This window comes from Sparus aurata, chromosome 7 (assembly GCF_900880675.1).
Source record: "Sparus aurata chromosome 7, fSpaAur1.1, whole genome shotgun sequence".
In the NCBI taxonomy this organism is placed as follows: Eukaryota; Metazoa; Chordata; class Actinopteri; order Spariformes; family Sparidae; genus Sparus; species Sparus aurata.
In genome coordinates this window covers 34,068,806-34,081,464 of record NC_044193.1, presented here as the reverse complement: position 1 = coordinate 34,081,464, position 12,659 = coordinate 34,068,806, and the positions used below count along the sequence as shown (strand labels likewise).

At 44.5% G+C, this 12,659-nt stretch overlaps 1 protein-coding gene across 5 annotated transcripts in view; it reads left to right on the top strand.

The window, feature by feature from the left end:
• atp2b3b (ATPase plasma membrane Ca2+ transporting 3b) overlaps window positions 1-12,659 on the top strand; it is a 117,685-nt gene that overhangs the window by 67,552 nt on the left and 37,474 nt on the right. For all 5 annotated transcript variants that reach the window (XM_030423454.1, XM_030423452.1, XM_030423450.1 and 2 more), the window contains 2 exons: window positions 7,095-7,286; window positions 8,621-8,834. In XM_030423454.1, coding sequence (XP_030279314.1) covers window positions 7,095-7,286; window positions 8,621-8,834 — 406 coding nt within the window. The remainder of the gene's footprint in view (window positions 1-7,094; window positions 7,287-8,620; window positions 8,835-12,659) is intronic.

Sequence of the window (12,659 nt, the reverse complement as noted above, 5' to 3'; positions counted from 1 at the left end):
ACACGCAATTACTCTGTTGTTGGTTGTATAAATCAACATAAGTGCCTATATTCTGTCCCAGCTACAGAACAACAGAAGAGACAGTGGTTGTGTTTAATTTTTAAGGACAACGTGCCGGCTGCGGTTCGTGTTAGCTTGTATGTGTGTGCTAACCTCTTTACATCGGACTGCTTCAGTAACGAGAGTCAGTACAAAGCTGTCTTTGCCTCGACACTGATCCTCATAAAAGGATCAGTCTCAACCATACCGGACCCAGCAACTGCACCCAAGCCACTGATAAGCGGTTTGATAGTATTTAGAGTTGCCGACGAGTATGGTGAAGTCAGCTGGAAATTGGCTAACTAGTTAGCTCCACTTTGGTCCGCTATGCAATGGCGTTTGAAGCGAGTTTAATGTTAATAATATAACGAGTGAGCTTGGTTGTTACAGTAAAAAGTCTGGAAACATGTGCAGACTGGAGACAGAGACGATGCGAACAGTGTCCAAGAGTTTGGAGACTGTGTTGGAGACAAAAACAGCTGAGAGTGACGTAGCAGGCAAGGCTCCCCAAGTAGGCGTTGACAGACTGAGCTCATTAGCATTTAAAGGTGCAGGCACAGAAACAGACTTCTGTGAACAGAGCTCAGCAGAGCGACTTTTAGACAGCTGGAGTTCAGGACCACGGATGTGTTTGGGGCAATACATATCTAATACAAAGTTGTTGGACCTCTGACAACTGTGTGAAATTGATGAAAAAGAGTATAATATGGGACCTTTAATATTCATATAAAATAGAGGAAGCACTAAAGTACAATAAAAAGGGCTGTGTCTCATTCGTCCAGTCTACTAATACGATCTGCTGCTGGTTTGGAGTCACTGGGCCACATGACATGGGAGATATCGAAAAAACTGCAGTTATTTTGTATTAATATAGTTATGCTAAGTAATTTAATGACGGTCCCTAAATCAGTTTCCAGTGATTCAGCACGAGGCTCTGGGAGGTGAGCTAACCGTCCTCCTGCTGCTAACAATGGGTGATCCTCAGTGAATATCCGCCGAATATCCAACCTGAAACAAACTTCACCCCGGATGAGGATTTCAGTCATTCAACTTAAACGGTGACTTGTAGAAATTATACAAATAGCAGTAATAACAATAATAATTGATTTCAAGATAACTTAGGGTGTGGTGCTTTTACTGTGCACAACTTAAATTCGCCATTCGCCACTGACACATCAGATAACCTTCAGCAACGATTAGGCTGTTTGGTGGAGCTCTGCTTTCAATTAAGTTCCGTCATGACAAATGAATGGACTTAGGGAGTGACATGAAGACATGAATCAGAGGAACTAAAAACGTGGATCTGCTGTTGTAAACTGTGTCTGTTTTACTGGCATTTATGTTGAAAGTTATATAGCAAAGTCGGCAAATTTCAGCAGCCTGCCAATGGCGTGTGACCTATTTATTTTACTCGCCAAAACATATTTTTACACGCATTTGGTGAGTGGCGGGTGCCAATTTTAAACCCTGTGTGTATATATATATATATATATATATATATATATATATATATATATATATATATATATATATATACACAGGATTGATTACACACACTGTATAAAGCCAGTTAACCTCATTCAGATTCCTTCTATGTGTATTCTAAACCTCACTAATCATATTCACTGGATTGGGTTGTAGTTTGTCCTGAGAATCCAAGAGACCCTAAGGAAACTTGGTGACATTCATTCATGTTGAATAGTCGTTGCTACATTGGTTACATTAATCCAATTAATAACAGGAAGTCATTTTTTATTTGACCAGAATGAAGAATCTTTAATTTTTAAGAACTCATATCTCAATTAGTTTGTCACTGCACTTTTTTTCAACCAAATTTAGGTCCTGTGTAGTATTAATGTAATTCTGTCACATCTAGAAGTTATTTGGTCCTGAATTAAAAATGGGGTGCCATAAAGCTTGTTAAATATAGCTTTAGAGCTGAAAATCACACTTTTTGGGTTATTCTGATCGTAGAATTCACCAAGAAGGATCATTTTACTTTCCTTGAATCTTTAGTATGAAAGTGTTGATATTCATCATTCATTTAATTTGATAACTGTAACCGTTTAGCAACAACTATTTAAATGAATACATGTAACCAGGTTTCCTTTGTGTTTCAAGGACAAATTTAAGCCTAATCCAGTGGAAAATAGCAAATAGTGAGGCTGAGAATACACATACAAAGAATCACGCTGGCGCTGTCTGTTCGCCGCTTCTCCTTTCTCTTTTTCTCTTTTTCAGTTTGTTTAACTTACTTATTTAACTGAGAAAAAGTCTACAGTAGTGTACTTGTTACCACGATTGCTGTAACCGAATTTGACGTCTGTCCACCCATCTACTGCTGTCGTGCTCCTGCACTGGCTAACAGCGGATTGACCTCCTGATTAACTGACGTTCAGCTGCTGCCAGTTAACCACTTTTCAGAGACTCCCGTCTCCATCCAGCCTGCCATCATGGGACATTCACCTGGATAGCCTGTTGCCGCTGCTGTTTCGGGAACCCTCAGCCAACTCATCAAACTATTAGCCAGCCGCCCCTCTCAAGAGGCTGGTAGCGGATGCCAACTGCCAACTGCCAACTGCTAGCTTAGCAGCTAACGAGACGGCTACAGTCTTCCCTGCTACAACCGGACTCCTGGCACCAGGTTCTCTCGTTCCACCAAGAGCAGCTGGTCTCCTGGTCCTGCCTCCTCCTGTCGTACTGCCGATGAGCCTTTGTTGCTACCCCATGTCCACGGCTAACGGTGAAAAGACGGACACCCTTCGCGATTGGCATAATGTTGAATTACTCCGCCGCCCAACTGAGGACATTCAACAATTGCACCACTCCAACGTGCATCTCAATCATCAAACATCTTGGATTACTTCCCGACCCCATTTCATTCACAGGAACTCCCGTCGAAGGTTTGTTTACTCCCAGTCCGGCCATTCAATCCCATCCCTCTGGTCAGCCTTGGGCACTGTCGCATCCCAATCACTTCATCAGTATGCTGTTGCCCCTCTTGGAGTCACAGAACGGGGCAGAAAACGCAGAGTGGATCAGATGCTTCAGCAAGTCCAGAGACTTACTATTCGTCCTAATGTCAAAATTGAACTGTTAAATGCACAATCTCTCACGAACAAATCTTGTCTCATACACGACCACATCCTGGACAAGCATCTTTAATGTGCCTCACAGAAACCTGGCCCAAGCCAGATGTGTTTTCTGTTTTAAATGAGACCTGTCCTCCTGGCTACCACTACCTCCAGAAAGCCCGCAGCACAGGCCGTGGCGGTGGTCTGTCTGTCATCTACCGTGATGAGCTGGATCTGTGCCCCCTGCCTCTACCTGAACTGTCCTCTTTTGAGTGCCTTGCATTTAAATCTAAGCCTCCGTTCCTCATGACTGTACTTCTCATCTACCGTCCACCCAAACCAAACCCAGCTTTCATTCCGGAGATGTACAACCTCCTCTCATCATTCTGTTCTACATCTGCCCATACAATTATACTACTAATTATGCTGTCTTGCTGCTGAATTTCGTCAATTTTTGGACTGTTTTAATCTCACTCAACATGTTGATGTACCCACTCACACCAGGGGGCACACTCTCGATCTGGTCATCACTGACTCTGCCCCCATCAGCAATCTAGTGGTATATGACTTGGGAGTGTCTGACCACAAGGTCATCTCCATGGAGTTACTCTTTCGGTCCCCCCACATTAAGAAAAAACACCAACTCCGCTTTAGGAACCTAAAAAACATCAACCCAGATAATGACTGTGGACCTCCAGTGTCTTCTTTCTGCTCAGCTTTCATCAGCCAGTGATTCTGTAGATTTCTATAATAAAACCCTGAGTATTATCCTGTATTATCTCCATGAACCCATTAGGACCAGAACAGTCAGCTTCTCCTGTTCAACACCCTGGTTCACTAGCGAACTGCGGAAAATGAAGACAGCTGGGCGTGCTTTGGAGCCGCGTTACAAAGCCTTGGAACTCACTGTACATAAACAAGCATCGGGAACATCAAAGGGCCTACTCAAAATCCCTCAGAGATGCACGATCACAATTTTACTCCAACATCATAAAAGAGAATCCTGGAAACTCTAAGCATTAAATGGCCTTTTTCAGCTCCCAAATTGACTCCATCCGTGCTGTCCTATCTGGCTGTCTCTCCAATCTACCTATCCTGACTGTCGACCCACAGTCTGCAATCTCCCACCCTCTCCACTGCTTCCCTGAATTCTCACAGCAAGAGGTTGAGGACATCATCAGGAGGGTGACACCCTCTACTTGTGCCCTCGACCCCTTTCCTACAGCCCTTGTGAAAACAAAGCTCACCCTCTCTCCTCATCCTCCTTGACTTGTCTGCAGCATTCGACACTGTATACTTCTCAACCGGCTACATCACACCATCGGACTCGCTGACACCGCTCTCGACTGGTTCCACTCGTATCCTACCGACAGGACAGAGTACGTCTCCATTAGAGGTGCAAGATCAGGGACACACACTGTCACCTGTGGGGTCCCTCAATGTAGAGTCCTTGGCCCCACCCTCTTCACACTCTACATGCTCCCCCTTGGCCAGATCATCAGTTGCTTTGGAGTCTCATTTCACTGTTATGCAGATGACACACAACTGTACATGAAAATGGACACACGCCCCTCTGCAGCTTTGCTTCCACCATCACCACTATCCACTATCACCACCTGTCTGGAGGAGATAAAGGCGTGGATGAAGCACAACTTCCTGCAGTTAAACAGCTCCAAAACATAAGTCATACTTGTTGGCACCCCTCACCAGATCCAGTCATCCTCCATAACCAGCATTACGTTTTCTGGGCAGGTCATTCCCCTCTCACCGTCCGTCACTAACCTTGGTGTCATATATGACCCTCACCTCACCTTTGAGGCTCACATAAAATGTCTCTGCAAAAACTCCTTCCATCACCTCAGAAATATTGCCAAACTCCGACCCTCACTCTCCTTTCCTGATGCAGAGAAGCTCATCCACACCTTTGTCTCCTCCAGGCTGGATTACTGCAATTCACTACTGATTGGAACCCCCAGCAAGAGCATCCAAAGGCTTCAGGCTTCAGTATACAAAACAGTGCTGCTAGGATCCTGATGAGAGTGCGAAAGTATGAACACATCACACCCATCCTCCATTCACTTCATTGGCTTCCCATCTCCGCCAGGATTGATTGCAAGGTCTCCCTCCTCACTCACCAGTGTGACAATGGCAACGCCCCCTCCTATCTTAAAGAACTGCTAACCCCACAAACCTAATCTCAATCCCTCCGCTCAACCAACTCTCACCATCGCCACCCCCCCCAGGACTAAGTTCCGCACCTTAGGGGCATTCTGTTCTGCTGCCCCTCGTCTATGGAACAGCCTCCCTGATTAGCTGAGGGCACCACAGACTATTGAATATTTTAAAAAAGGACTTAAAACTTTTCCTTTTTAGCAGATCCTATGACCTCTAAGTTGCTTTTGACTTTTAGGTGTTTTTTTACTTATGTTTTCTCTTTATTGTTGTTTTTCCTGTAGCACTTTGAGATTTGTTTAAATGTAAAGTGCTTTACGAATTAAATATATTATTATTATTATTATTAGTTGTTAAATCTTAAATGAATAGCTAAGGCTTGGAAAGTGTTGTATTGATTTTAAAGGGTGCTGCAAAGGCAGAAGCAATTCATGTTCAGTCAAACTGTATCCAGGCAGATTTGTGGTCCCTGCTGTTATCTGCCAGGCTGCCCAGTAGGCGACAGCTTGAACCCACAGGAGGTAGGCAATGAAGGCGAATGCTGGGACTCTCAGGAGGCCAGTGGCGGTGGCATAGGCGAAGGATAGAACCCTCAGGAGGCCGCCGGCAGGGCCGTAGACTCAGACCCTCAGGAGGCCGTCGGTGGGGGCGAAGGCTGGAACCCCCAGGAGGCAGCCAGTGGGGGCTTAGGCAAAGGCTTGAACCCTCATTGGGCCATCGTTAGGGGCAAAGGCTGAGACCCTCTGGAGGCCGTCGGTGGGGGCAGAGACTGAAACACACTGGAAGCTGGCAGCGGGGGCCAAGGCCAAGGCAGGAACCCTCAGGAGGCCGTCGTTGGGGGCAAAGGCTGAGACCCTCAGGAGGCCGTCGTTGGGGGTGAAGGCTGAGACCCTCAGGCGGCCGTCGGCGGGGCGAAGGCGAAAGCTGGAACCCTCTGGAGGCCGGTGGTGGGGGCAAACGCGGAAGCCCTCTGGAGGCCGGCGGTAGGGGCATAGGCTGGGACCCACTGGAAGTAGGCGACAGGGGTGTAGGCTGGGGCCCACTGGATGCCGGCAACAAAGGCATTAGGCCTTGAACCCCTGAACCCCTGCCTGGGAAACACTGGGACACTGCTGGGAGCCGACGGAGGGACACAGGCAGGTGTTGGCCTGGGAGCCGACAGAGGGTCACTGACAGAAGTCGACTGGGCCACCGACAATGGAGCTGGAACCCTGGGCAGACTTGGCCCCAGGGTGCTGGGCTGCAGTGAGCAACAGTAGATCTTGGTTAGGGGTTATTCTTACAAACGCTGAATACAAAAAACCCCATCAAAAACCAAAATTGAGTCATCAGAACCAAACAAAGTAATAACTAAGGCTAAAGCAAAGTACAACCAAAAGCAAAGTACAAATCAACAGGGAAAACTGGAAAAAAAATAAGAAACATACCACCAGGAGAGACACAAGAGGAGAGACTGCAGTAAACACTACAGAACATGACGAAGAGACGAACAGAGGCTGATGGAGGACGGAACGAACAGACAAGGAGTGCAGGGAGAGCAAAGACTAAATACACAGACACACTAACGAGGGGATCAGGAGAGGTGAGAGAGGAGGGAAAAGGACAGGTGAAGTAACGAAGGGAAACACACAGAGAAAAAACACACAGGAGACACTGAAAAGCCAAAATAAAACACAACGAAAAGACACTAAATCATAACAACTTGGAGGCAGGGTAACACAATACTAAGACTGTAGCACTTCATAATATTGTGGATGTTTGAATTCTTGCATGAATCATGTCATGCATCTATCTCTTCTCCTATTTCAGGGCATTGCGGGGACAGATGTGGCTAAAGAGGCTTCTGACATCATCCTGACTGATGACAACTTCAGCAGCATTGTCAAGGCGGTGATGTGGGGACGAAATGTCTATGACAGCATCTCCAAGTTCCTGCAGTTCCAGCTCACAGTTAACGTAGTAGCTGTCATAGTGGCCTTCACCGGGGCCTGCATCACTCAGGTAGACAGATTTATTAATTAACGTATATGCTGACACACGTGCATTACTACACACACACACACACACACACACACAGACACACATTTTTGCTCTAAGTTAACACAAGCAGAGAAAAACTGGCTCACATGGAAACAGAGATGAGATATTTTTGAGATGCAAGAAATATCTACTTAGATTATATTGATATTGTTTGCAATGCACTGAAAGAGTTAAAAACATAAGTCACATCTATTTTATTTATGTAGCCCAAAATCACAGATCACACTGCCTCAGTCGGCTTTACAGTCTGTATAGTGAATGACTCCTGTGAATATCCTTGGACCCTAAGGATCTCCTCCACACCAAGAACACTGTCAGACAAAATGTAAAAGTGACACATTTCTGTCTAACCCACAATGATCTGATCCCTGTTCTTATCTAAACATTATGGTCCCTCATGTGGTTTTAACAATGAAAAAGGCTTTTTTAGCAAGCAATAACACAGTATCAGGTTCATATTACAAACAATCAACAACAACTATACCTTCAATTAATATTAGGGGCGGGTGCAAATCAGGAGTTAGTGTGGGTCATCTAGTAATCGGAGGGTTTCTGGTTTAAATCCCCAGCTCCCCCAGCTTCATGTGGAAGTGACCTTGATCAAGATACTGAACCTAATATTGCCTCTGATGAGCAGTTGGCACATTGCATGGCAGCCTCTGCCATCAGTGTATGAATGTGTGTCTAAATGGGTGAATGTGACAGGTGTTGTAAAGTGCTTTGAGCGGACAGTAGACTGGAAAAGTCCATTTACCATTAAAATGGGATCTGTGAAAGATGTGAACTCAGTGTAAGACCTTTATGCTGCAGTAGGATGGCCAATGGTTGTTAACGACAAACTTTCATTTTGTTAAGTAACCCTGTGGGGTATAATGACAGATAATAGATTACCTCAATACCTTGACAGTGGGGACTTCAAAATTAAGCCCATCCATACAAAGTACGAGGACAAGCTCACGGTAACAATGTCAAACAAATAGATACAAGTATGCAAATTAGCAAAGGAGTGATGCTAGTCTGTCATACAACCGCAGTCAGTCTTGATATGTTGTCATAGAAACTAAACCCGTGCCCATAGTTTTTCTTCCAAAAGACCCTAAAACTACCAAATTAAGCAAACTATGTAATCACACTGATAGATTAACAGACAGTATTGTTTTACTACAAGAACAACTGTTAATATTTGGAATCTGGGCCTTTTGAAAAGGCCACAGTCACCAGTAGTTTGTTAGTGAAGCCAAATTCATCGGACCATGATTTGTGACACTGGCCTCTTGTTGCAAATCTCCATGCAGGACTCTCCTCTGAAGGCAGTGCAGATGCTGTGGGTGAATCTGATCATGGACACATTTGCTTCTTTGGCCCTGGCCACCGAGCCCCCAACTGAGGACCTGTTGCTACGGAAACCGTACGGCCGGAACAACCCGCTCATCTCACTAACCATGATGAAGAACATCCTGGGTCATGGAGTGTACCAGCTGGTCATCATATTCACCCTGCTGTTCATAGGTGCACACACACACTTGCACACACAGTCATACCTCCAACACTTTTGGGGACATTATGGAGTCTTACATTCATTTCCTGGAGATTTACCCACACCATAACCATAACCAAAACCACAACTTGCTGTCCCTCCTCCTTTCTCTCTGCTGTGCTGCATCTCTGCCTTCAAAGCCCTCCCCACAGAGGATCCTGCTGTACACGAGCAGGCTTGTATCCACCTTAACAGAGGACGGCAGATAACCAAGATGGAACATTCAAAATAACAACATAATTGTTCTGTTTCTGACCAATACAACTAAATTACAATGACGAGTGCCTCATGCTGATCACTGCATATATCCCAAGTAACAAACAATATTCCCTTACATTGCGGTAGACAGAGTTACCACGTAATCATTACCCGGTGCAACGCCATGCTGCCTTTCTGAAGCAAGAGTAACGTAGAAAAGTCCTTACAAATCTCACAGCTCCCTCCACCTCTGAAATGACGCTCCAATATTTATCCAAATTTTCTCTCTGGCTCAGTCCAATTCTTTGTTTTTACACTGCTTTTCTTTGTCAGTCCTCTTATTTCTTCTCTGTGATTTGGCAATGGTGGCGCATTTTTCAGCTTTGTTGCTTTTCTGCCATTGTTTACAGTTTGGGCTTGAGCTTAAACGTATCTGACCAGGTAAGAGCAGGCACTGGCCAGTATGCGCTGCGTGAGGGAGGGGGCTGCCAGCAGCGTATGCACGAGAGTTATTTACACTTCTCAGACACTCCCCTTGGCTCTGATTGGTTGTATTGAGCCAGGATGGATTCTATCCGAGTTCAATCAAATTACAGCCACTGGATGGATCCACAGACAGAGGATTTTTTTACACAGCTGACCTGTATTTTATTCTACTGTCAGATCATAATGACAATTTTAGCAAATATACAAAAAATAGTTACTGACTACAGCTTTGAATCTTGTTGAATTTTATGTTAACATTACTTGATCTTTTGTTTTCACTTACCTAAGAAAGTCTGCACCACAGTCAAGTGGTTGGTAGTGAGAGTGCCGGTCTTATCAGAGCAGATGGCTGTGGCGTTGCCCATGGTCTCACACGCGTCCAGGTGATCCATCAGATCATAATGACAATTTTAGAAAATATAACAAAAAAATAGTTACATACTACAACTTTAAATCCCTCCTATTTCAATTTTGATCTTTTAATTTGTTTTATTATTCTTTTATTCTAACCTTCTTTACAGCTATTTCAAACAGGAACATATAGATTGATTAATCCCCAGGGGGAAATTAGATCATCATAGCAGCAGGTACATTGAAGTACAGATACAATTAAATATAAGGCCAGATATAGAAACAACAACAACATACAATATACAATATGCAAAAAATAATAAAATACTATATACAATAAAATGCTTAAGTAGTTATGAAATAAGACAACATATGAAATAAAATGCTGATGTAAGTCGAACATAAGGTGCAAGAGAATAAAGTGCAGGTTTATGTACAGATAATAATATAAAGCACAAATATGATGTGTGTTTTGGAGTGAGCGTAATAAAGACTGATGGCTCCAGGTAGGAAGGATCTCTGTGCTGTTCCTTTAGGCAGCAGAGTTGAATGAGTCTGTTGCTGAAGCTGCACTTAAGCTTGTCCACAGTTTTGTGGAGGGGCTGAGAGACATTGTCCATGATTGCCAGCAGTGTCACCAGCATCCTGTCTTCCACCACCTCCTCCAGGGTGACAAGCCTAGAGCCAACAACCGACCCTACCTTCCTTATGAGTTTGTTCAGTCTGTTGGCGTCCTTCACTTTGATGCCCACACCCCAGGACACCACAGCAAAGAAGATGGTGCTCGCAACAACAGACTGAATAAACATCTGGAGCATCCAGTTGCAGACATTAAAGGACCTGAGCCTCCTCAGGATATAAAGCTGGCTCAGGCTCTTCTTGTTGACTGCCTCCATGTTTAAGGAAGGTCGGTCGTTACAATGTGGCTGCTAAAACAGATTTATGTTCCCACAATGTGAGTAATACATGAGCCTTATCATAACCTGAACCCTAACCCAAGTTATGTGTTATGGGGGTCCCCCCCATACTGTGAGTGTGTAAACATTTATATCCCTGTTACATCATACAGGTCCACTCACACACGTGCACACACACGCGCACGCGCACACGCACACGCACACGCACACGCACACACAATCCAGCAAGCAATTTTACTACTAGTCAACCAGCCTGAAATAGCTGGCTTTGATCAATAGATTTACATAAAAACTTTTTGCCCGTACCGAACCCTTAATGTTCTGCATTGCATTGGTGCTGGAGACATATCCACACACACACACAAATATACTGCTATGTTAGTAACTAATATTTGTCCCACAGCATATTAAATGCACTTCCTAACTAGAGGGATCACAACTGCCGCAACAGCTGTCAGATTCTTCACATTCCAGTCCATGACTGCTCAACCGTTATTACTACACAATGACATTAGTACTCAAGGGTCAGACCGTGTATGGAAGTTAAATCAAGTCATTAATCAACAGCATATATTTTCAGTTTGAGAGCATGATTTCATTCGTTTTCAGTGACACAGCTCCTTCGCGTGCTCAGATTTTTTCTCCTCATGCTCACATTTTGTGCTTGCATCTGCTTTCTTTCAAAATGTCTGCTTAAAGTAAAAAATCACATGCCTGTGTTCACATTTCTCCTTCTTGCGAACAAAAATGTCGCTCGCATTCAAATGTGCCCTCTGCGCGCTCAGATCTAAGTGCACACACTCAGAACACACACCTGCTCACAGGTCAAGTTCTGCTCTCGGATCTCTCCTCTGCTGACAGATTTTTCTTGTGTATCAACACTTTCAACCAATAGAAGGCCGGCTACTGTTGACCAATCAGATTATACCCGCTTCTTTGCAGGTGCGTTTGCTGTACTTCAAGGAGCGTCGCATACGGACGGGCACTGTTTCTACCGGGTTTATCTACTTCCGTCCTCCAGGCTGTTAAATGTGGTGGTTCCCTTTATTTATGACGACTTTTGGACTAAAATATCAGTTAATCAATACACGAGCGCCCGTGCTTTTCATTACAATTTTGTGAATTAAATATCTGGGGGCGGGTCAGTAAGGTAACGCTGAGTGGCCTTGATGCCTGTCAGTCATGATGAGTCGCGTCTCGTCACCTCTCTGCTGTGTCTGCAGCCGAGCACTGTGATCCATGTCTCTCTCCCCGGCCGAGTTTCAATCACTTAACAGACCAGGCGTTTATTTGGGACAGGCGTTTAATTCCTTCCTCTCAAAATCCGGAATGAAAATGTCACAAACTTCGCCAGCTTCTCGGTGAATTAATTCTCTGGCATCCTCCTGCAAGTTGCGGCGGAGGAAACGATTCATCCAACTAGCACTCGCTGCAAACTCCTCATCTCTGCTGTCTGTCACTCACGGTTTTCCCGAGTTTTCCTCTGCATATTTTACGACAGAAAGTTTGAATTTCAAGTCATACTTTTTATTTTGTTGCTGCACCGGAGCCATGGCGATCATCAAAAAAAATGCGTGAAAAAGGCGAAGAAGAAAAACGTGCAGTGTCAGCGGTCACGTCTTCTTCCTTGATTAAAAAAGAATAAATGAATTAGACCCAGCATTTATTTGGAACCAGCGGTTATTTATCAAAATATACACCTGCATCGGCGTTTAAAGGGACCCTGCGGTTAATTGACACGCGGCTATTATTTGGTAATATACGGTACATTTACACCAAACTCTGTATGCCGGGCTGGGATGCGAACCAGCTTCCCATGATGCAAAAAGCATCATAAATTTATAT